At 45.2% G+C, this 25,985-nt stretch overlaps 1 protein-coding gene across 7 annotated transcripts in view; it reads left to right on the forward strand.

Moving 5' to 3' along the window:
• Window positions 1–15,291, forward strand: part of eya1 (EYA transcriptional coactivator and phosphatase 1) — an 81,680-nt gene extending 66,389 nt beyond the window's left edge. For 6 of the 7 annotated variants that reach the window (XM_018754268.2, XM_018754270.2, XM_018754271.2 and 3 more), the window contains 6 exons: window positions 9,488–9,546; window positions 9,628–9,788; window positions 9,968–10,082; window positions 10,390–10,511; window positions 11,293–11,393; window positions 13,389–14,502. In XM_018754268.2, coding sequence (XP_018609784.1) covers window positions 9,488–9,546; window positions 9,628–9,788; window positions 9,968–10,082; window positions 10,390–10,511; window positions 11,293–11,393; window positions 13,389–13,469 — 639 coding nt within the window. In that variant the 3' untranslated portion in view covers window positions 13,470–14,502. Of the gene's footprint in view, window positions 1–9,487; window positions 9,547–9,627; window positions 9,789–9,967; window positions 10,083–10,389; window positions 10,512–11,292; window positions 11,394–13,388; window positions 14,503–14,570 lie in introns of those variants that run through there. The other variant, XR_001966216.2, reaches the window with a different exon arrangement.
• The last annotated feature ends 10,694 nt before the right edge of the window (window positions 15,292–25,985 follow it).

The following is a 25,985-nucleotide window of genomic DNA, read 5'->3' on the forward strand; positions in this document are numbered from 1 at the left end:
TGATCCCCGGTTGTCAATGGGCCTTGAGTGTTTTAACATGAACTGTGATTTTTTTTTTTTTTCTCACACCATAATTACTTTACCAGTGTGTTTGCTTTGCTGTAATATTTAAGGCCTGGGTTGAGATGTAGATAAGTCACAACATGGCGTGTATATTACATTACAAGCAAGAACCAACCATTAAAGATTTAGTTTAAGCATCAACAACCATTTAATAGCAGGGTGCCCATTTCTGGGCAACATCCCACTGTGGTGAGGTATTACCCAGGAGCCCAGGGGACACTATGAATTTTACATGCGCTGTCAGTCTACCAGGCCGGCGTGGAGACCCTGACCCTCTGCCCCGGCATTTGGGGCAATTTGTCAGCTTCTAGTGTTTCTATGGGGGGCCCCATGTATCGGTGTGTCACAGCACATCCACAGGCCAGTGCATTGAGGTGGTGGTAAGGGGGTTCTGCACAGCTGTGGCATGGTATTGATGCTCCAAGGGCCTCGAAATGTAAGATCTGCCCCGGGTGGCATGGGCTGTACTGCTCGGCTGACCTCCCCCAATTCAGGCCCGCGCACCTCGACTGCACACACAACCCCACAACACGTACAACTGATACAGCCACGGTGCACGGGGGTGGCGAGGGTGATGGAGTTGTTGTTCTGGCCCCTGTAAAAGTATTGAGCTGCACATTCTCCTCAGTGACGCGGGTCTTGCTGACCTTGGGAGTTGAAGGGAGTGTTTTCTCTGATACTGAAGTGTGAAGGGAGCCATGATGACACTGCCAGCATTGATTAGCCCCATCATATTTGGCTTTCTTTTAAAAGGGGGGGAGTGGAGTTATTGCTGTCTCAAACAAGAAAGTGGCACTGAGACAGTCCACTTGCAGTATTGCTGAACAAAGTTAATTGGCAGCAATTGGGTGATAAATATTCCCTCATGTTCCCTGTGTCTCCAAGCACAGTGAACTGCACCTTATTTAATAGACGTGCCCCACTCTTGGGAGAAAAAAAATGGCAGTTCTTGACAAAGCTTAAATGTGGTTTGTCCAACATCTGTCCTGTGTTTTGATTTCTTTTCATCTGTGATGAAACCATTCACAGATGAATTGGCAGTTTGGGCCACAGCTGGATTATTTAAATGTGCAACGAGTATTTTTCATCTGCTTCATGTCAATAACGGAATTATTACATTTTGTTCTGTCACTTAAAAGCCAAGAACGTTCCAATAAAACTGGAACAGCACAGAGACTAAAATAACAATCTGCAGTTTACCATCAAATTGTTATTTTTCCCATATATTTCCAGTTACACCCAGAAGAGTACACGTCATGCTCCTCTCATAATTATCTTTGATGTACGACACAAGACAGATAATGAGTTTGCTTGCTGACATATTTTTGGCCATTTTTCATTTTTTCCTGAGTGACACATACACTCTTTGTACGATTGTCTTTAAAGTGCTTGCACCGGGGCATGCAGTCCGTCAGGCGAAGGCCTTCTTGGCGCCTGTCTCCAGGCTGCGAGTCAATCTGGGGCTGTTTCCTCTCGGCTGATTTACAGGCCCATTGCTAACAGAACTAAATACAGTACAAACACCAAGCAACACCCCAGGGGCTCTGCAGCTAAGTGTGCATATATTTCAGGATTTAGCGCTGTCTCTGAGCTCCCCGAAGGCAGACAGGCGAGTCTCCGCCGCTGCTGCAGGTCCGACCCATCAACAGAAACTTGCCTCAAACCTACCGGCCTCTGGCGAGGAGCATCGAACAGTGCTGCGGGCAGTGCGTTTTTTTGTAAATTAGTAAAAACGGCTAACTGACATCACTTGAGGCGTAATGAAGGGTGTGTATGCATTATAGACTTTCCCATGTGCATCACCGAGGAATTTGTTTTTTTTTTTTTTTTTTTGCAGTATTCCGCAAACGTATTGCAGCTCAGAGATTTTTCTAGGTCTGACAGATTGAATGAATGAAACTTCTGATCAAAAATAATCGAATATAGTTTAGAATTGTTTTTCTATATTTTTTAGTTCGGTCAGCCGACTAATGTTCTGTAGCTTCTTGCTTTTAGGTACAAGGACAATCTGTGTCAAGTTATAGTGGATGGATGTTTGAATCTGTTGTATTTCTCCTCATGGGTATCAGAAAGTACTTGTACAGGAAGAATTTGGACTTCCAGAGAGGTGGTCACACCACAGTTCTTTGGTGCACTGCATACGGAATGCCGCCCGACTGGAAAAGGACGGAAGTTTGATAACGACTCTGCTCACTTCTTGTCATCATCCATTCCAGCAAATGCGTTCCTCTTAGCCTTGAATGGCATGCTGACATGTTTGAAAGCCTAGGTTTGGTGGTGTTAGCAGGAAGAGCAGCACATCCAGCTGTAAATTAGGGGCCGCCGTGCTTAGACGGCGAAGCACAGAGCACCCATCCAGCCTTCCCGCAACCTCATACCAGAACACAAGCCCACAGTGTGGTAAAGCTGCCTGTTCTTGCCAACAGCACATTACTGCAGAGGTCCCAGACTCACAATGTCACAGCGTGGCCTTCTTGCAGCCCGGCGTACAGGCCCTCACAGCTGAGCCGGGGCCCAGATTGGGGACTGAACTCACCAAGACAAATCAACTCGCCCTGTCTGGGAGACAAGAGGGAGGTGGAAGAGACAGGGTACCTTCCGCTACAGAGCTGTGCAGACTGAGAGCGGATTGAATTAGAGCGGCTCGGGAAAAGCAGGCCTGTAAGTGAACAGAGATGGGCACATTTTCAGATGAAATGCAGGCTGCTGTTCAGCGTCCCGTTGCCGGGTCCCGTTCTCTGGTGGGTCTGGGGTTCAAGTCCCGCTTGGGGTGCCTTGCAACGGACTGGCGTCCTATCCTGGGTGTGTCCCCTCCCCCTCCCGCCTTACGCCCTGTGTTGCCAGGTTAGGCTCTGGTTTGCCGTGACCCCACTTTGGACAAGCGGTTTCAGACAGTGTGTGTGTGTGTGTGTGTGTGTGTGTGTGTGTGTGTGTGTGTGTGTGTGTGTGTGTGTCTGTTTTCACAACTCTCAGATTTGAATGAAATTTAATCGCAGCGCCGTATAATCTGGAAGAGTCGTCACAGTGTGAAAATGTTTCAGAATGGCTGTTCTTTCCAGGGCGTCCTGTAGGAGAGGAAGTATCAGTAACCTGTCTGCTTGGCAGGCCTGAGCTTGGCATTGTTTTCTATCTGCGCGGTGTCTGGATATTTCACTCGTCCTTAACTCAAAAAGTAAAGAGACACAGCAGACTCAGTGTATGGCCTTGTCATTCTTTTACATTTGGCCATTTTGAAATTGAACCGCAGATGCACCCAGTAAATATTGTGTGGAGTGTTGTTATTAAGTGGGTCACTCTGAGTTCAGAGCTGTAGGTTTCAGTGGACGAGTGTGTTAGTTAGGGGTTTCCAGAAAGAGACTGCTGAATGAGGGTCCACAGGAGATGGAAAACTACCATCTCTTGAACTCCTCGGGCTCCTCTTCGCAGGACTGGGTATCTCAGGACCCATTGCAACACACATGTGCCAGGCTACTGTGAGCGCTACATGTCACGGCATTCCTCCATGTGAACATTGTATGTAAACACTGAAGATCACTGGAGCTGTAAAAAGTAGGGAGAGAAAGAAAGTCTTCAACGAGGCCGTTAATCACACACACACATTGTCTGAAACCGCTTGTCCCAAGAGAGGTCGTGGCAAACCGGAGCCTGACCCGGCAACACAGGGCGCAAGGCTGGAGGGGGAGGGGACACACCCAGGATGGGACACCAGTCTGTCGCAAGGCACCCCAAGCGGGACTTGACCCCCAGACCCACTGGAGAGCAGGCACAGGCCAAACCTGCTGTGCCACCGTGCCACCTGAGGCCTTTAATGCAGCTCTCAAATTAAAATAGGTGCAGCGGGTTTGTGCATAAAACATACAGTTGAAAATGCACTGCTGACAAATGTGGATATTTAAAATTGCTTTACTTGGCTTCTGTTCATAGATAGAACCTACTTGTCAAACAAAATCATCTAAACAAATTTAAATCCATCAGCTGCGGGATGCTGGGATTTTTTGGCATATGTCCTTGGACAGTTTAAAATGCAAAAAGTCAAGATGTTTAACAAGTTACTGATAAATTTTTTTCTTTGTCAAGTGCATAACTGCAAGCTTTAAAAGGGGTTAAAGGTGTTTTTTCCTGTGTGTGTGTGTGTGTGTGTGTGTGTGTGTGTGTGCGCTTCTTTAGTGGCCAAGCTCTGAAGAGAATTGAATCTACAGGCTAAAAGCCAGGATTCAACCACAGAAGTGAAACTGCATAAGATCACTAATACACTCGTTTGAGTTTATGAGACATATTTTGCTAGGTTGATGAGTTAACTAAATTATTTACACTTTTGTTTTAGCTTGTTTTTACTGCATGTTTGTCTGAGTCCCTTGAATTTCTCTACATTTTCTGATTTATTTCTGTATAGAATAAAAATGACAAAAAGTTCACATGTATACATTCTCTGTAATTAAGATTTTTCTAGTTATATTTACTTAAATCTTCATTTATATCAGTGTTGCACTTCTTTTGGTGTCTGGGGAAGTGGAACTGAATAAAAAACATTCACTTTGGTTTTAATAACCATGAACATTGCAAAATCAGGGTTGGAAAACCTCAATATTTCAGTGTAAAATGCTTAAGTAGGCACCTTATACATAATCAATATCAGCACTGCTTCTTTGTATAGCAGCTGCTGTGTATAATACATTTATCTTTGCTTCCGCCTTGGTCCTATCATTTTGTTTGGATTAGAAATCGACAGATCATCACCAGTTTGCAGAATGCCTAGCATGGTTCCCATCTATGAACCTGCCCTCAAAGGCATTCTCATAGACAGCATTTGAGTCTACTTTTACTTTTCCCCTTTTCTGGAACTGTGGGAAAAGTTCTTTTTTTGAAGACACTGGGGCGTATTTTGGGACGGCTCTCTTTGGCCGTCCTGTTTTAATTCCTTCGCTGTTCAAGCACAAACTGTAGATTGGAATGACGTGACTCTGAAGAGCGCTCTTTGTTCTCCATATCCTGTGCCTGACCTGCAGGTAATGTGCACCCTTTTCTTCGGTACAGGGTAATTGTGGACTGCGGTGGGAAAGAGGAGGGAGGGTTTCGGGGTGTGGGGTGGTAAATGTGAGGGTCACGAACTGCTGAGTGGACCTGCAGGGTGGGGGGGGTGACAGCTCCTGCCAATCCTATGGCTGCCCTGGGAACCTGTGAACCACGGATGAGCCTTTTTCACATGGAATTACCTTGTAGAGGGCGAGGAATGCTGTGATGATGGCCCTAATCGCTCCCACTACCGCTCTGTCGCCAGGGTCCCCCCGCTCACCTGTCCCACGAGGGCTGCCAGCCCCACCCCCCGTGGTCAGGAGTGTTCAGCCATACAGGGAAGCAGTAACATCTTCATCCCAGAATAAAAAGAGGATGGTTTTAATGCAGTATGGATGTTTCCAGAATCAGCAGCCTGGCAGTGGAAGGCAGGTTTAAAGGTTTAAAAGCCATTTTCTCCACGACACTGTGACGCTCTGCAGCCCTCGGGTGAGCAGCGGAGGGGTAACCTTCTCCTCTGCCCAACAGGAAGAATCAGCCGGGCTGTGCTGATTGCTTAATGACAGATGTATGGCGAACAAAGGAGGCACTGATAACTCCCTCTGAAGTGAATGGTCCCGCCCCACCCACCCCCTGCTACGGAAAGGGGAAATATTCGGAGAGAGAGGAAAGACAAGAAAACCAGCCGGTTTTCAGCAGTGTTTATTCTCTAGGACCTTTCTAGTCATTCTGTTTTTATTTAGCTACTCAGAACTTCTGAGTTTGCCTCTGGCTTCTATTTTGTAAGCAATCCATTTACTATGAGCAATAATAATCAGAAAAAAGTGACGACTTGAAGAGTCTGACAGTGTTTTGTATTGGGAATAATTAGGTATGAGTGTTACGGTGCACACAGTAGGAACATCTGCAGAGAGTTACTTTTGGTTTTTAGGTGTGCGGGCACCAAGACTTTGTGAGGAGGAATTATAGCTTGATATTTTGCAATCTGTTCTGAAACACTTGTAAGATCAGAAGCACTCCTCATGTGCCACCACGCAAAATGCCATTACTCACAGGTTTGACCGCAATGACTGCCTACCATTTATACTGCAGAGTCTCCTAATAACATCATCCGCTTCTCTTCAATTTCAACAGCATAGCTCTTCACCCTCCCAAAGCAGTTCCCCATCCCAGTTAAGCGTTGTGCCTGGCAGGACTCGCTAACACGGCAACTGAAGATCTTCCATCTCAGTGTCCCAGTCACCCTGCCAGAGTTGTCACCATGTAGTTTAATACTAATAAATAAATACTATGAATATACAATTAATATACTTAATATACTGTCCTGCACTCTGACTCTCATGCTGGAGGTCCCGCTGCCCTAGAGCTCCCCAGCACCATGTTCATTATTAGTTGTGGTAGCCACCCAATTTCAGGGAGGTTTTGAAGGCATATGTTGTGCTTTTTGAGGACAGAATAAAAACACAGAGAGTGTGAGTGAAATGCACTAGTCATTTGATGAATATTTCACTTAACTCTTAGAAAATACACACACACACACACACACACACACACACACACACACACACACACACACACACACACACACACACTCTGTCTGAAACCACTTGTCCCAAGCTAGGTCGCGGTGAGCCGGAGCCTAACCCGACGACAACAGGGCGCAAGGCTCGGGGGGGCACACCCAGGACGGAACACCGGTCCATCGCAAGACACTCCAAGCAGGACTCAAACCCCAGACCCACCAGAGAGCGGGACCTGGCCAAACTCACTGCGTCACTGCACCCCCCCCCCCCTTTAGAAAATACAGTAAAGATAAATTTTGTTAGAAGAGTTTTGCCTTGCTGTTCATCACTCTTTGCCGAGTACTTGTGTTGCTTGTGGAAAAGTCGTCAGTGATACTGCTAGGGGATCATTGTAGTGTCCTGGCAAGCTGTAGCTGGCTAACAGACAAGGTACCCACTTGAGATTAAACAGCTGTCACACTGGCCTGCAGTGCAACCTCTTCACAAATATAAGCTTTTGGAACTGCTATGAGTCACCTTCCCGAAAGCCAGGACCACAATGGGTTGAAAGAAAGACAGGCGTGGACGAGTAGCGTACAGTTAGCTGCTGCCCCCCCCCGCCTCCACCCCCTATAAATAACTTAATGTCTCCTCAAGGTAAGGAACCTCAGATAAAGCAAACGGCACTAAGACGAGCCAGGAGCCTTTGAGCTTTGTGAGTGCACTAAGTTCATTACCAGTCAATTAGCAGATAATTGGGGCCTTTCTACAGATTTACAGCTGAATGGGATTTGAAAGCAGCTCTGTGCCCTCCCTTTGTAAAATGTGTAATTTTAGGTTTTGGCCTAAACACACAAACACGCCCCTCGCGGTTCAGAGGATTAAAGTCCTTTGTTGAATTACAGAACGGTATTCCACCTTCTAGCTTTAATGTTGTTCCAACTGAGTAGTGTCAAACAAAGAACATTGTGAGGGTGGGGATGGTTGTAGTTGCAGGAAAGGGGTGGCAAGTAATTGCCATGTCTTCAATCTAATGATTCTGGGCTGTCAGATGGAAGACTTCACAGTTGTCAGCCTTTAAAACACCGAAGGAAAGGAAATGGTGGCTTGGGCCAAAAATACCTCTCACAAAACATATCAAGGAATCCTTAATCCACATCTTCCACAGAACCGTGTCTTCAGATGACCGTCTATCTGTGCAAGAGTCCGGCTTGTGAGTCTCCATGTGAGGCCACACTGACGCCCGGCTTCCCCTCCGGAGACCCCCGCCCGTACCACCCACCCCCCTACCATTGCCTTATCTGAAGTTGTTGACCCCTGGAGAGGAGAAGAAGGTTACAGGGTCAAAGTCTTTTCCTCTTTGGATCTCGCTGCTTGCTGGGAGAGACTTGGCGAGAGAATGGCTGCATTAGAACTGGGGTTGGGGGTCAAGATTTTAATTCTGTTAAAGAACAGATGGTTTGAGTTTCTCCGCACGTCTCTCTCCCCTCCCTTCCCCACAAATCCAGGGAGATGAAAAATTTGTTCAGAGGGGAACCAGTAAAATAAAAAAGGTTTACGGTCTAAAGCCCTCACTCGTACCCTGCTGTAGCATTAGACAGGAATGCAATAACGTCAGTGTTTGGCCAGGTTCAGACAAAGTTAAAACAAGGAAGTCATTTCAGTATTTTGGTGTCTTAACAGTTGGTTGAAACTTAATTTGATGCTTAATCTGAGAGAGGGGGAAGAGAACCTCTCACGATATAAATGCTTTCCCTGCAACATATCCAAAGAAGTGGCTTCGTTAAAGTTAAAACAAGTGAAGGTCATTGGCCTATCAACCAGTGACATGATAGCAAAAAAACTCATTCTCACTGAAGCTCCCAGAAGGACTGCAGATGGGAGCAGAACTGTGCTCCTCATTATTGGGTTCAACTGTAGAGTGAAGTGGGAAACATGGTTACCTACTGTACCTTCTTCACTGTTCTGATTAAAAAAAAAAAAAAAAAAAAAAAAACTTTGCAGTGGTTCCCATTGAAGTGCCCTGCTTTCACACTCTCAGAATTTGCCGGCAGCATTTTATATATAGCGCTAAATTCAAAAAGGTTTTCTTCAAAAATGCTTCCCTCCCCACCCCGCCATGTGAAATTTGTTGATTTGAATGCCCAGGCGAGGCCCTCTCTTACATTTTGTACATCTGAGAGCAAGGGGGGGTGGTGGGGGGGCTCCTATAAATGGTAAACTAATAACAGATTTTCAGTCTGCTTTCTCTAGAAAGTCGGCCCTCAGGCTGTGTTGGTGTGTGGCTCGGCAGCAATCAGAGGTCATAATTTCATTGGCGGTTAGCATCAGGTTCAATTTTTCTAGTACGTTACATTTACCAGAGGGTCTGGTTTGTGTTACCGCATACACGGGCCCCGAATCAACTCTGCTGCAGAATGGCTCTGGTGCTCCAAGAAGGGAGAGTTTGCAAGCAGTGCGGATGCAGCTCAAGCTATCATGCTCCCTGGCTTCTCCTTCATATACAAGCCTATGTTTTCACAGAGTTTACAGAGAGAGGACACCAGACGCATGTCCAGTGGTCATTAAGCTCGCTGATAATATTTCGATTGATTTTTTTTTTTAAATAGCTTGACAAATCAAGAGAGCCATCTAGTGGCAGCAGGGTCATCAGGCTGTACCACAGAGTCCACACAACTCTGTGCTTGTTTGGTTTCTGTGGGGGAGGAAGTTGGGAAGTTTGAGACACAGGGGTGTGGTGACTGGTGCACGCACGTGTCATGGGGTATAAGAGACCGCCCCGTGGTTTCTTCCAAACACTGCATCAATATATGATAAAGAAATGTTGGAGAATTTTTTTTTTTCTCAACTGACAGCACACGTGCACACTTAAGTCTGACTTCCTGATGTCTCTTATCATCCGGCTCCAGGAATGCGACCAGGTCCACATTGATGACGTGTCCTCCGATGACAATGGCCAGGACCTCAGGTATGGCATCTGCCATTGTCTTATCGTTGCCTCCAACATGCTGCAGCACTCATTGACATTAATGCTGTCCCCCCTCGGCAGCACGTACAACTTCAGCACAGATGGCTTCCACGCAGCAGCCACAAGCGCCAACCTCTGCCTGGCCACGGGTGTGCGGGGAGGGGTGGACTGGATGAGGAAGCTGGCCTTCCGCTACCGACGAGTAAAAGAGATCTACACCACCTACAAAAACAATGTTGGAGGTAATCACTAAGCTGATTTCACCATGGACAACCTGCGAGTGGAATGTGTCTGAAAAGATGTATTTAAAAAAATAACACACACACACACATATATATATTCAAAGTGCCACAGTGTAAATTTGAAATGCCAAAGTATTTGGAGGACGGTCCAACTCAAACAATGTCTCTCTGCCTTTTAGGTCTTCTTGGTCCAGCCAAAAGGGAAGCTTGGTTACAGCTGCGAGCAGAAATTGAAGCCCTGACAGACTCCTGGTTAACACTGGCACTGAAAGCACTAACATTAATCCACTCTAGGTAGTTCTTCGCATATGAAAATTACAACCATACCCATGTCACATATGTATAAAACAGTGTATGTCATGAACATTCTTACCTCGAAAAAAGATTATGCTTTTAGACGTTGACTCCGTTTTTGTTAGTGTGGAAAGTGTGTTACAGCAAGTGGTAAAAAAATGAAAAGTTGTACAAAGTTCAGTTAGCCATTTTATAACATGGCTCTTTTTCGGTACCAAATTGCAGTGCTTGTAATTTGTACAGTCCATGTTTAACTTCAGCACCTTGTCTTTGCTTGAGAATTATGTTGTTTCTTCTTCTTTTCTAGGTCAAACTGTGTTAACATTTTAGTCACAACCACGCAACTTATACCCGCCCTTGCGAAAGTCCTGCTGTACGGACTGGGGATCGTGTTTCCTATCGAGAATATTTATAGTGCTACAAAAATCGGTAAATATCCCTTTCGATAAGGTGCCTGCATGTGTGCCTGCACCCACGGGCCAGATGTGTCATCCTGCAAGCCTGCCACCCATCTCCCTAAGCACAGATCACCCCTTTCCTGGTTACCTGGCATTTTGGTGTCTCGCTGTCACGGCTGCAATGTAACGTGTAAACAGATCGAGACGCACGACGCGTGACTGCGTTGAGGCTGCGGATGGTGGACACACGAGAGGGTTGATGTTGGGCTCTGAGGAAGGGGCCTAATCAGGGCCGGGATTATTTTCTTGGAGCTGGGCCTGAACTGGGCCTCTCCTCTCCAGGCCCTGCATATGTAACCACTTCTGCAAATTTATGTCATTCCACATGGACGTTTTTTTTCCTCCTCTTTTCCCCCCTCTCTGCTTTAAATGCTAAATAAACATCAACATTCACATTTGCACTGTTTTCAACTGGATCACTTCTGCTGGGGACATCCACTATACCTCTATGGGGAGGCACCCCTCCTCCCACCAGCATTAGCATGTGAGCTTGATTTAGCTTGTTATAGTCCATTTGTCCCACTTTCTTAAAGGGGGAGGGGGCCACACTTAATGCTCTTCAGGCTCATTTTATCAAGACACTGATCTGATCAAATCAGCAGACTGAAGCGAAATGTTTATGCTGCCTAATATATTATAACATATTGCATGTAACTTCACGTTGTTTTAGAGCCATGGGTTGTTTGCATGGGGCAGAAACAGCATGAGTCCTTTTACTAAGGCGCTGAAGTCCTCTGTCTCTCTCTCTGCAGGAAAAGAAAGCTGTTTTGAAAGGGTAATCCAGAGGTTCGGGAGGAAAGTTGTTTACATTGTTGTGGGAGACGGCGTGGAAGAGGAGCAGGGTTCTAAAAAGGTACCCCCCCTCACTACCACCGCCCCCGGGCTTTGTCATGCCCACGCACAAGTCACAACACCTACATTCATTGCGGACCTTACCCGTTATTGCTTCAACAAATTTATCGCCCCATTCTCTGGCTGGTGTCTTATCGATCACGTGGTCAGTTGAAAGAAGGGATTATGCTGAAAATCCTCCATGACAGAATTAGCTCTGTTCTTTAGTCAGTTCTCATTCAGAATGGATGACAAAGAATAATAATAATATAGAATTGCTCCGCTTGCAGACTAAGCAGCATAAATATGTGTAATGTTAGACTAGTCCTTTCAGCTGTGTTAGAGGGGACCTACCCATAAACAGAACTTGCGTTTAAGAGGCTTAAATCTTTATTGATGAAATTACCATATTTACAGCTGCGTCAAGTGTGTTAAGAATAGGAGAGAGAAATCTTGATTGACATATGCTTTTGATGTGTGCTGGCTCATGGCTAGATTGATGCTCAGGTGTTTCCACATCCCAGTGCATTCTGGAGTCTTTTTTTTTTTTTGCCCTTTTGTCAAGGAGATTTATGTTACTTGCTGCTCATTGCCAAGAATTGTGCATACAGCTTTTTTTTTTCTTTTTTTTTTTGCAAACCAAATTCACTCACAATACGGCCGAAACCCAAGAATGTTCATGAATTTACCTGATGGGGCTGATGGCTCTTTCCACCAGCTGGAAAGGAAAGCGTTTTCTGTTTATGGTGTGGAGAGTTATTATCTTTGTTCTTAGGAGAATGTGACATTTCTCAAGAGTCACTGTGGGAAACTTCCACTGTGCTCATGGCGGGATGAAAAGGAGACACTGTAATTTATGGATTTACTTGTAATTTTGAAGCAGTGAACCTCGCTCCTGGGCCCAGTTACTGGATGGCTGGTGTGTTTGAAGGCCGCACTGGAGAACGGAGGCTGAGAAAAAAATGACATCTTTGTTGCAGTACAGATGTCTGGCTGCAACAGACGAAAGCAAAAGTGACTCGTCACGGCCAAATACAGGCGCCGCTAACGGGGGCGACATTGTGAGAAACTCTAGACAACCCCAGCGTAACGGCAAACATTACGAGGAGAGGGGGAAGGGAGGGAAGTGGGGAGGGGGGTGTTTTTTTAAAGTCCCTGAAAGCACCTCCACCCCTCCAGTTATTAATTCTGTGAATGAGAAATGAGATAACATCTCAAGCTTTTAAAACTTAAAAGCGAAGGCATTTTACAAAGGAGAAGGAAAGGAGCATTTTGCGGGTCAGTGCCGGCTTCACTAAGCGGAACGTGTGCCTGTGAGAGAGGCGCCCTTTGATAAGGCCAGGTAATGGCTGCAGGAGCCTCGCACTGACAGGTACTTTTCACAGTCTGCTCCAGCTCCCGTTTCTCCCACGGATCCCCCTGCTATCTTTCTCAAGACGCCCTCTCTCCCCGGCATCACCGACACGGCCATGTATTTACAATATCAAGTAAACATTTGTACAGGCGCTTCCAGCAAAACTCCGGTGTCGAGTCCCTTATTTTCTGACGACTCCTGAGTTGTCATTTGGGCAATGTTTAAAAATTGCTGCCCAGTCCTAAATAAATTCGAATTTAAAATTCTAATTTTAAGGACTGTATTTGTAATTATACACGTTGTATATTTGTCGTAGAAGCGCAGCTCGCTTTTCCGTTCTGTTCTGTCGGGGTTTCATCGTAATTAGAATTGCTCAGAGCCTCCCTGTGTCGCATCATTTTTTGGGGCAGATTTCACTTTTTTTTTGTTTTAGTTTGAGCCTCCTTGCGACCATGTGGGCTTTGGAGCTGTTTGGCATTGCCCTCATGGGCACAGGCAGGCTGAGGAAACAGCTGCGAAAGGCTTCACTGCTAATGTCCCATCTTGTGTTTTCTGCGCTGTTAAAAAAAAAAGTGGTCCTGCGGGGCGTGGTCCACAGGCACGGCTGTCCTTCGAGACGAGAAACGTGTTGACTAACTCTAGATGTCTCTTCTTGTCCCCCAGCACAACATGCCCTTCTGGAGGATTTCCAGCCACTCGGACCTCATGGCTCTCCACCACGCCCTAGAACTGGACTACTTGTAGCAACCCACCCGCCACCCCGAGTCCAAATGCCCACACACACCCCTTCTTTTTACCCTCCTCTATCGCGAAGCACGCTCGCCACAGACCTCACAGCAGACACAGTGACACAGTGTCCCACCCGAAATGGAGCGGCCACACCCGAGCGCGTCGACACAGCGGCCACAGTTCGTCTTAACCCTCGACCTTTTTCTAAAACGGAAGAGACTGAAATTTATGGCAGCGCAGCTGCTGGCCCCGGTTACTGTGAATTGGCTGCTTTAGAAAGCCATCAAAATGTTTTATAGCCTTGTCTGTGCCGCGCCTCAGCAAGGGTTCACACCTGTGAAGAAACGAGAGCTACCGATGCGTCAGAACCTCACCGGACCCGAGTCTCTCCGCCCCCTTGGTCTCACCTCAGTAGTACAAAGACTGCAGGGCTCGCCGGCTCCCTGCAGAGGCTCCCATCAGGACGGTGCTGCCTCGGATATCCACTGCTTATTTAAGAGCTGGGGGCATGCGACTCGCAGCGTCCCACGAAAGGTACTTTACAAGAGACTGGTGCCTTCTCACAGTGCAAAGTACTTTTGATCACAGCAAGAAGAAGTTCTTTATGGAAAAGGTTTTCTAATAATTTAAGTTTAAGAAAATAAACTTTATTTACATTGCTGAGACAATCGTGTACAGATGAGATCCTTTTTTTGTGTGTGTAAATTTGTAATCACTGGACTATTCCTCAGACATTTGTTTAGGTACGTGGTATTGGAAGGTGGCAATTAATTTTAATTGAAGTATAAAGGGATAGTTGCACATCATTTAGTGCAATGCCTTAAAGTGTTGATGTGTTCAAGTTTCTGTTCATCATATAAATATGTAGATAATAATGGATTTGTGATAACTCGTTTTGTCAAGACCAAAAGCATGGATGTCAAGTGTCAATGATTACTTTTTTGTTCAGATCTGTCCTTATTTTGTTCCCCAGTGTTCTCACGTTCGTTACGTTTTCTGATGGCCTTGAGGTTCTGCTCATATCTAAAGAAATCCGTGGGCTCTGCTTTAAAATGTGTGTCCCTTTGAATTACGATTTCAAGTAGGGTATTTCATGCACTGTCTCTGTATTTTTAGAACTATATAAGAAGTATCCCAAGATAAAGGACCGAAGATCAATAGGTCACAGCCCCGAATCCTGTAATCCATGCAGTTTGGAAGTTCTGAAGTTATATATGCTGAAAAAGGCTATGATCATGAAATATGGCATTTCACAGAAAAATAAATCCGTCATCCTTTCACCACCTACTGTCTGCTTTGTAACCAGTGTAACTGCTATTTGAACTAAGCAAGGTTAAACTTCAGCCTTGTTAGGGGAAAAAAGGCTCAGAGTACTTTTTATTACCTTTTTTTTTTTTTTTTTTACAAGCGCTAAAACAAACTTGTACAACAATTGTTTTTTATGACTTAGTATTTTTAAAAAGTCATTTTAATTTTGAGTTTAAAATCATAGTTGTTGTCCACTTTGATTGCCGTAGCTTAAATTAATAGTACCTTGTTCATAATTCTAACTTCACGTGGACTTGGTTGATCGTGGATTTTGAACCTCGAGGCCGAGAACACACATATACACACACACACACACACACACACACACACACACATATACAACTGCGCTGTCAACTGTGAATTTCCTTTATGTTGAATTTAGCCGACCCGTCCACAGTTCTCTCTCCCAAAACCTGTTCAGTGTAGCTGGTATGTGTCTGTGGGGCCTCTCAGTAGCGTCGCCTAGCAAATCGCACCAGACTCTCCACAAATCTGCAATTTTACTGCTCTGAAACCACCCCCCCCCCGTTCTGGGGTCTACATATTGCTGCTAGATCCAGGTAACCGTAGACAATGAAATGTTTTATAGGTATATTCAGCAAGCTTTTTTATGTTGCAATCATAATGCAAACTGGAAAATTTACATTACTTGGGCCTAATTGTTAAACACAAGGTTTGTTGTGTCTGCAAAAGATGTGTACAGATTTTTTGACTTTGTTTTGTGTTTAAATTAATAAAATTGATTTGTGAACTGTAAGAAGTAAATTTCTTTCATTTGAAATTTTAGTCATAACAAAATAATTAAATTCTTGCTATTTATAAATCATTACAATTTTATACATGATCACATTTTGTATGCCACACTTAATAAACACTATTAAAAATTAAACATGTTATATATTGGAAGGCGCTCTGTCAGCAGTACATAACTTTGCTTTAAAGATTCTGATTTTTAGCACACTAAATTGTATGCTCCTTTTACCAGTGAATTTCCCTGGCTGACTTTTAAAAGCTTTCGGCATATTTTTACTGCAGTAGATCATACTACAGGTTGTGTCACTTTAACAGCAGTGCAGAAAAAAGTGGCATGTGAGCATTTATTTATGTTCTGTCGCTGTATGTTTTGGGTATTAATAAGAAAAGCCCTATCCATAGTAGCTGAATTATTATATTTATCAGTATTTTGGTCAATAATTTTTCCAATTTCAGAATGACATACAAAGGTGATGAAAAAAACATAATGTTGACATTCTTACAGTATTATCATTTTGAGATTAATGTATATGCAGTGATTTAAAATGGAACACAAGTGCAGCAGGATATTTATTATTTATGTGATTAGTTTATGATCAAATAGCTATTGTTTAAATATTCAAGATTCACACAATGAGCTGTGACACCTTGACATGTACAAGTTCATTGTGAATTAATGTGCAGGAAGGAGGAAACCTTCATAACCTTCAATCCGGAAAGTCTATACTGTGTGTGTGTGTGTGTGTGTGTGTGTGTGTTTTCTTTCTGCTTTAACAATGATTTACCTTTGTGATACAGTACAGTGCAATAAAACCTTTGATACAGTAAAACCTTCCTTCACACACCTCCTGTTAATCAGCTGAGTTGAGCTTCGTTTAGTGTCACACTTTTCCGTGAATATGTACGGGAAAAATCGATCTGTTTATTAAAAGAAAAAAAAAAACTGCCTAAAATTACGAGATAGAACGAAACGAAGAACCTGAGAATATTGTTTCTTAATTCACGTTTCTAATTCTGTTTATTCGTTTTATGTGAATTAGTGCGGACTTGTCTAAATTCATGGAAGCTGCTCAAGAAATTGATTTGAAATGAACGGAAAACGGGGCGCTTGAGCTTAAAGAAGCAAATCTCAGTCATCCCAATAATTTTAAAATCCTAACTTAATCGAAAGGCAGCGAATTTAAAGAAAGAAAGAAAGAAAGAAATGTCGCGGTTATACACGTACTAGTGTTTTGTTATTAGAGTGCTACATTATTACAATGTTTCATTATAACACCTATATATAATAAACGCGGCAACAATGTAGACTTTCATTCAAATCAATTTAGTGCGTAAATAAATAAGAGTAAAAGTAAACATACATGGAATTATGAGATTATTTCCAGGGCACATGAGGTGATAAAAGTGAAAAAACAGTTTCTTTTTTACGCGCGAAGAAAGAAAGAAAGAAAGAAAGAAGAGCCATAAATCTGCTCTTCTTCCGAGGATCTGAAAACAAGGACATATTTTGTTTATTCTTTATTATTTAAAAGTGGGGAAAAGTCCGGTTCAAATCAAATGGCACCGAGAAGGAGAGACGAGAAGAGCTGCGTCCTGAGAGCAAATATTATAACTTACATGACACGTAAATGATGTGGCTTTTATTATTTCCTAAAATTATGGTAAATTATTTATTGTGGCAACACAGTTCAGTTTCTGAAACAAAAATATATTTACTTCACTTCAACCATGTAGGTATGTACATGTAAATACATCATTTATTTATTCGCCGTATGAAATAAAATCATGCCTGCCAAAAAAACTTAAAGAAATTGCAACATAACTGAGCACCTTAAAAAAATGCAAAAACATAATAGCATTTTTTAAGCAAAGAAATGAAGATACCCCTCTGCTGTCAAAGTTCACCATATTCCTTAGTAATAAGTAACCTGCCAGTAGACTATAATAAGTACATGCACTGTGTGTGTGTGTGTGTGTGTGTGTGTGTGTGTGTGTGTGTGTGTGTGTGTGTATTTCTGCTGTATTCCAGTTCACTGAGACACAAGCTGTGATTCTAAGGAGGCTGTAAAGCACAAAGGCTGCATTTACAATAACACTTCTTCTGCTCTTTCCCCTTTTTTTTCTTTTTCGAAGGGAGGGGGGGCTCTGAGGACATTTCAAAAACATCAAACCCGTTTGCCACAGGGAGTTGAGTTAGTTTAAATAACACATGAAAAAAAATATTTATGAGGCCTATTTTACGAGGTGGTCAAAGCAAAGACACTCCGGCCTGTAACATTATCCTGGATGAGGAAGAAAGGCTCCCTCGAACCACATAGGAGAATTAAGCATGCACGGAATGTTATTTATTTAATATTGAAATCAATTAGGTTTTCAGATGGCGTCGGGGTGATGGTGCAGAGAAACAGCAGTTTGGTCTGTAATCCGCGGAATGTAACAGTACAATGACATTATAATGTGTCTTTAACCACTTCCGAACAGCTGAAAGACGGAATTCTCCCCTAGACCTTGACCCCAGAGGGAGACAAAAAGGAGCCTTTCTCCACGCTGCTCCTTCATTTCTCCTCAAAAAACACACATAGGGCTGTTTAAGCTGCTATGGATTTTCTCCAGTAAAATGAAAGCAAACACTCTTATTATATGCTTGTACAAAAGAATGCTGTTGCCATACTAAATTAATATTACAGTAGGATATTTCAGTTCAGCATACTGTTGTCCTTTGTTTCAAAGCCTAAGGTATTCTTAAAATGGTTTTATTGTAATTTTAAAATGGCAGCTGATTTAAACTTTGATTCAAAACAAATATTTTCTTTTTACATTTAATTTGCAATAGAACGCAACAGAACTGAGCAGGGTCACAGCAACATAGAGGCAAAATCATTATAACAAGAAAATACAAATCCATGCAGATACAGCACAAATGTTCATTTTACTAGAAAAAGATAAGTAAGTTATGCATGTTTGTAGAGGAAGCGCCAAGTATAGCAATAAAACACATTTTCAGACTCGATATGGGAATTAACAGCACATGGAGGAGAGAGGGGGACAAATCAAAGTAATAATTTTCTCAGCATTTGCTGAATATTAATATCTGATTGCTGTTCCCGTAAGTCTATATCCTCAGATTAAATGTATCCATGTGTCCTGATCTGAAATGAAAATATTAATTCTAACTGGAAACTGTTATATTTATGCTCAGATCAGTGCAACACTCCATAACACTCCATAATACCCTTAGGCATGCATTATGTAATCACAAAGTGTGTTTCAGCTTCATTTTCTGCTCATCCACCATCACCCATATCGAATGACCCCCACTCGAGGCCATTGTGCTGCCCTGCCACCCCCGCACGAATAAAACTAAGACCATAACAAACAACAGCTCTGTGATTTACACTCCCAGGCCAGACAGCCATTTCACGCAGGTTTACATGGAGAGCCAGCGGTGCATCGAAATCGAAAAAAATATTGTGTTACACACGTATCAAACAAAAGAACCCGATCTGCTTGAGCCGTTTTACGACCAGAGAGGCTATTAATAGGCCCGTGTTCTCCGAGATGCGGTAGCTGATGTGTTTCACACTAAGGGAGTTCATTTCTGTAGCAAGGCCTCGGTCCAGAGAGAAAACCTTTAAAGCATGGACTCGTGCCACCAAGTGTACGGTATGAACACATCCGCGAGCTCCAACAGTAACATCATAAAAAGGAGCACGTTAGCCGGTTTCGCTCGTTTTATGGCCGTTTGCTTTATTAATGTTGCTTAGCTTCGAGAAACAAAAATACATTCTAGGCCGATTATTACTCATGCTCACAGAGCGTTTTGGACAGGACTTCCCAGTTTGTCCATAATTTTCTTGATTAACTGCGTGTAAAAACAAAAACAAAACCAAGAATGCTGACGGAATGGAATGCTGAAGAAACGGGCTATTTCAGTGCCGACACTACGGTGCGCTTCTAAATCTGGCCTCCTGTTTACGCGTTGTGTCGGTCCTGCTCCGCTTGCACAGGGACCAGGGTGGTTGGACACGGAAATGGCAGTTTTGGGTCAGTCACACATGTCCAGAAGTGGCCGCGTCAGCATGGTGGGCGTTCACAGTGGCTTCTCCGCACTCACTTCATCGCGTTCTGTTTTTGGTCGCGTGAGTAATCCAAATGGGTTGACGTTCCCGGCCTTTTCGATTGAGATCGTAGAGGTTATACAGGTCCAAGGTGGAATTAAATCCTGTCGGTAGGATACAAACTCTTTGTCAGAATGTCCCTCTTGCAGGAAACAATGATCGGTTCTTGCAGTTTTGCGGCTCTTCTTTCCACCTGCTGCATCCTTATAAAGACCACCTGCAGGCTAGATCACTCGGTCCCTATCAATAACCATGTGTATGCACAGGGTCACAGTGGTCCAGAACCTAGCCCAGAAGCATAGAGCACTAGGCTAGGCTGGGAACACCCTGGACGGGACACCTTGATACCACCTTGGTTAAGTTGTAATTTTTTTCTGCTTGGTCATGTGTATTATTTACAACTGAATGTACTAGATAGATAGACAGATAGATAGATATTGTAACAAGTCGCATTACCGAGAGTTTGGGCAGGAAAACGGGTCTGTTATAAATAGTTGAATTATGGGAAAAATGTAACGGAGTGTTCAACCGTTGGGGAGACTTGTGGGGAAAATAAGGGGGTGACTGCGTTTGGCAGTGGGCTAAGAAAGAAAGCCTGGGGGTGCTGAGTAAGCTTACTTGAGGTCTAGGTCTTTGAAGAAAAGGGATCCTTGGACTGAGAGTATTATTTTCCTGTGTGGTAGTGTTCTAATAAATGTTCATAATGAATGCTGAATCTATGTCCTTCTTTACCCCATCTGAAGCCAGACTGTAGTACAGTACAATGTGTAGCCCTGTAGTGCTACTAGTTTGTTCTTTTACTTGTTTTTTGAGGGTTTAAATAAAGTTTGTGATTTCAACACATAGTTTGACTGAAGTCATCCCAACACGTGCTGAAATGGGTAGCAACCTTTGTGTGATGTTAGTCTTGCATTTATTGCGAACTGATAGGGTTTTGGATTAAGGGAGACCAATCAGGGAAAAGAGGGATGGAACACCCTGGGAGAAGCTTCCAGAAGAAGTGGTGTGTTTGAGGTGTAAGGACAGCAGAATTCATATTTTTTGGTTGCTCCAAAGCATCCAATGAGAGAAAATATAGTTTGATTTTGATGTGTTTTGTTTGGAGAGTTAAAGATACGTTTCCGTGTTGTTCTCGTTAGTGTCCAACGAGAAAAACTGTGTTAGGAAACTAGGCTTTCAGTTAGGCTTTCAGCCCATCACGTCGAGCTGCTACGGAGGAGGAGACCCCGATAGTGCTTCCTGCTACCGGCAACGCACCAAGTTCCTCGGGCCTCATTGGAGTTTTCATCTGCTCCTGAAACGCGAGTAGACGATCCCAGATTTTCCTGGTTGTTGCAGGAACAGCAGATGAGGTACCGTAAACCACCGGTTGTTTTGTCTTTGCTCGTGAGAATGAAGTGGTCATTATATTTTTTTGGTCTCAACGTGCACAAGCTTCGATCAGGCCTGCAACCCAGGGGTATCTTATGTAAAATTGAAATACTCCGGAGAATCTGAGACACTGGTGTTATTGGGTTTGAGAGTGGGAACGTTCTCTAAGAACCTTCTAGATTTAATCTAAGACTTATGTTTGAAATTAGGGTGTAACTGTGAGGTTACCTGTTGTTTCTAATATTGATGTACTTGCTGCAAAGCCTTTTATTGTGTTAACCAATGTTTTATTTGTTTGGATTTCTTTCAATAATCTGTTGAAGGGAGTTTGGGTTTTTCTTTTTACAAAGTTTGGGAAAATGAATACATTGGATGTTTGTTCTGTTACAAAGCTATTTGCATTTTGGGTTTTAACATTTTGGTTCTTAGAACAGAACCCAGGGCACCGCCCTCATAGTCAGGTTAACAGAGGGTGGTGCTACAGATAGATTTCAAGAATCTGTATTTGCTTCTGTCCATCAAGCATATAAAATTAACATTGATGCATAAGTACCTGTTCTCTGTATGTAGGCCCACCCAGTGTTGAACCCAAATTATACATGAAGAATAAGCAGTATGTAAACAGCCATGCTCATCCCCAGTAGAACCGTGAGCCTTAGTAAGCTTTCTCACAGAACTGCTGAGCTGTTATCAAAGAACGTGCTAGAAACCCAATCCTCTGTGCCTCTACTGGTCAACACTCATCCCTCATCACATAAACACTCATGTTCTTGGGTGACTTTGACGCTTAGATCACATCTAGCGTATGAAGTCTACAGTAGGGAATGGACGTTAATACTGGAAAGAATGTGTTGGGGCAAAATATCGAACAGAGTAGAGCAAAACACTGCTGGCAGAGTTTACTGAGGAAGCAATAGGTAGCTTTGTGAGAAGATCATAGACTTGTACCCTGAAGACTCTCTATCAAATTCCAAAGAGACCCAGCAGGGGTGTCCTCTGCACAGCGTTTACACTGAACTCTTCCAATGGAGCGTCCACCCGTCCATCATCAGTATCCACTTGTCCCGTAGGCCTACAGGGTTGCAGGGGTCCACAGTCTATCCCAGTAAGACAGGGCACGAAGCACAGTATACACTGAATGGGGCGCTATCCCATTGGAGGGCAATCGCACGCACTTAGACATACATACGCTATGGGCTATTTAGAGTCACAGATTTTCTGAAGCATGTGACTGTGGACTATGAGAGGAAACCAGAGCACCTGGAGGAAACCCATACGCCCACAGGGAGAACATGCAAACTCCTTACGGACCATGCCACTTTCAGACCCATGCAAAACCCACGACCGAGGCGCCGCGAGGCACGAGCGCTACCTGTTGCGCCGCAATGCCGTCCCGGTCCATTTGCGTAATAAAGTAGCACAAAAGAAAACGAACGTTTTCCTTCTTTTCTCTACCAAAAGGTGCTCGTATCACAAACGCCCTCCGTGAGAAAAAATGCGCTATTGCACAGGCATGGGAGGCCTGCAGAGGAAATTTGGTGCGGCCCGTCACCGGGCTGAGCGCGGGCCTCCACCTGCGCTCCCTCCAGCCGCGATTCAGCAGGGTAAACTGCGCACTCGGTCATATTTGTGGGCCCGCCGAGCGGCGAGCGGCCGTGAGTTATACAGCCGGCCCCGGCCTCGTTTTGGCACACGCGAGCCCGTGACTTCTGCTTCCCCCGGAGTTGCGATGGGATCTCCCGCCTTCGCCTTCCCCCCTACCCCCCGCGGGACTTAATTTGGCTGTGTGTGCAAACTCAAGACCTCCCTGTCTGGTGTTAATTGGTCCAACGGCTCTGCCCTGTTAGGCTCACACTGGGCTCTGGCTCCTGCCTTCGCTTCTGCCGGCAGCGCCACGGACCCCTGCGCGCGTTTAACTCCCTCTCAGCCGGCGTGTCCGCCTCGTGACCCGTTCGACACGGCCGTGCGCGTTTCTCGTTTTTATGCGGGCCGTGACGGGATCCCGTTTTTCCTCGACGGTGCTGCTCTTCGCTTAAAAAGTCTCTGTTTTAACAAGGTTACCCTGCCATTACCGTCCACTTTATTTTTCACTCCCTCTTACCCTCCTGATTCACTCAAAGCGAATTGAGGCTTTTAAAAGAACATACCGCAGATTTATGCGGCCCACTCATTCCTTTATGAGCTCATGGAAGAGCAAAATCTTGGGGCAAATTTACTAAAAGGAGAATTGGCTCAAAGTGATGGCGCCCAGATTTTGTAGCTTTCGTCTTTTTCCATTTGCGGCAAGCGAAGCGAGCTGGATGCAGTCGATCACGCCAGTGGCGCGCGTGACGCCGCCCCCTTTGCGTGAACTAAGCGTGCCTTTTGCGTGCAGCTGAAGTGAAGACAACTACTCCACGTCGATGCTGTGGGTTTACATGCAGCTGCGACTTTTTTTTCATGGACGGAGGAAGCGAAGCGGGCGTCTCTTAAAACCTGCAAACCCAGTTTGTAATGTTGATATAAATAAAAAGAATGCTGCATGAGCATAAAAAAAGCACACGTTATGTTTTTCGGAATGAATTCGCTCCGATGTGTTAGTGGCTCCCTGCGGCGGATGCCACACTCAGTCATTGAGTCTATACTGACCGAGCAGGTGTAGAATGTTGTTTTTTAGTATTTGTCCTCGTTTCGGTTATTTGATCGTCTATGTAATTTTTCATAAATTCCATCGTTTTGCTGTTTTCAATAATATCCCCCCACCCCCGGGGCTCCATGTGGTCTTGGAATTGATTTTCCACGGGCTTCTCTAAAAAGGTGTGCAAAGGAATGTGCAGTTTACCGACTGTACGGACACAAAATCCAATTACCGAAAGCTTTCACACCTACTGAGAGGGTGAATTTGTGTGAGAAAATAATCAAGTTAAGGAATAAAAGAGAGGCCACGGGCATAATACCGAGGTTGCCGCAGGTGTGTCGCACAAAGCAAACCCCAATGCGTAGGAACAGAGTAATAAGCTCAGAGTATCAGGGCTTATGAATGTGGTGCACGAGGACAAGCGTGTCGGTGCGATTCCGTCTATATGCAAAATTTTGCTGTCGTGAGGCATTATTGAGTCCATGAGGGTATGATGCTATGATTGGCATGTGCTGGACAGCTGCACTTGTTCATTTGATTTGATCACCAAGGTGATCTATTATATAATTGGCCCTATGAGGTACGAACAAGTGTTGGTGCGGTGATGATCGGTGCGGTATAATTGTGCGTCAGTGTGGTTACGATCAGCGAGAGATATTTAAGTGATCGTGGGGTTATGATGAGTGAGGCATTATTAAACGTTAGTGTGGTCACGATGAGTGTGGTATTACTAAGTGTTAGTGTGGTTACGGTTGTTGTGTGTGAATAGGGTTATTTAATTGCGTGCGAACGTGGTTACGATTAGCGTGGTGTGATTAGGTGTGAAAGTGGTATAACCGAGTGTGAATGTGGTTACGATTAATGCGGTGTGTTTATACGTGAGTGTGGTTACGATGAGCGTGGTGTTGCCCGTTGGGTGTCGGTGTAGCGTGGTACGCGTTAGGCGCCAGCGTGGTGCCATTTGGCTGCTAGGCCGGCAGTCTGCGCGAGCCGTAGGCGTCGGGGTCACGTAGTCCTCGAGGCCGCGCGGCTCTACGGTTTGGTGCGCGAAGCCGCTCCCGAGCGACGTTCGGGAACACCTTCCGGAGCTGATCGGCAGCGCCGCTAGCAGAACGAAGCCGGACGAACGGAGCGAAGCGGCGGCGCTTTCCGAGCGCGAAACGGGAAACGCCTGCGGGGCGAACGGCAGTTTTTGTCAGTGCACTAAACTAGCCATACAATCTTCATCTCGTCTCGCTGCACGCATGACCCTCCTTAGATGTCATGAGGGCACACGTACCGCGCTGAAAGTGCAGCGGGAATAACCGTCGCAACAGGAATGTTAATCTTCTGTTTCGCTTGGTTTACAGTATTTTTCCTTGCCTCTTTGGTACGAAGCCCTTCGGACGCAAAAATATTATATGTCCTAGGTGATTTCACTCTACGGGAGGATTACAAAGGGTTTAACCGGCGGATGAGGGGAGCGAAGTGGTAAGTGACATTTCTGGTCTGGGAATATGGCAATCAGCAGCGTGGACAGCAGCCAAATCCTCTCAGAGGGCTGAAAAATGCTAAAAAGGCTTGGGAGAGTGTAAACACACTCCGGGTTCTGAGGAGGCGAGCCTTGGGGGACAGATCTGTTAACCATCAGTGGCTGCGTTTCATCCCGCCGCCCTTCGGCGCTCCCCTGAAGGGGAGCTTTGTGTACCTGCAGGCGGACGGGAGCTGGGAATTCGAGGAACAGGAAACCGCGGCCTCCTCCCCCCTCCCCCCGTCCCGTCGCCCCCTCCACGGCCCGTCAATGGATGCTACGTACAGCGCGCTATTCTCCGCGCGCTATTCTCCGCGCGCCTCGCCCGCAGCCCCCGCCCCTCGGGCAGGCAGGCCGCTTAGGGACTGGAGCACGCGGGGCGGAGAGGAGACGAGTCACCGCAGGGTCACGGAGAGACGGGCCCTCGACGTCGCTGCCGGGGCAGAAAATCGCTTCCGCCGTTCGTCCGTAGGTCTGCGTTCGTGCCAAATGGAGAATTATTCACGCCGAAGTAGTCTCGTAAGCGTGCTTTGGGTGGCGATGCTTCCTTTTCGGCATGCAAGCTGCGAAACTCTGGAGCGACGTGTGAGCTGAATAATTGAAGCGGCTCTCGGGGTAGCGCCGCCTCGCAATGAAATACATGAAATATGTTCAATAAAGGGGGGCGTGGTGGCACAGTGGGTTGGACCGGGTCCTGCTCTCCGGTAGGTCTGGGGTTCGAGGACTGGGGTCCCGTCCTGGGCGTGTCCCCTTCCCCTCCGGCCTTGTGCTCCGTGTTGCCGGGTTAGGCTCCGGCTGCCCGCGACCCCGCGTGGGACAAGCGGTTCAGACGGCGTGCGTGCGTGTGTGTGTGT

The sequence above is a fragment of the Scleropages formosus genome, chromosome 9 (genome assembly GCF_900964775.1).
Source record: "Scleropages formosus chromosome 9, fSclFor1.1, whole genome shotgun sequence".
NCBI lineage: Eukaryota > Metazoa > Chordata > Actinopteri > Osteoglossiformes > Osteoglossidae > Scleropages > Scleropages formosus.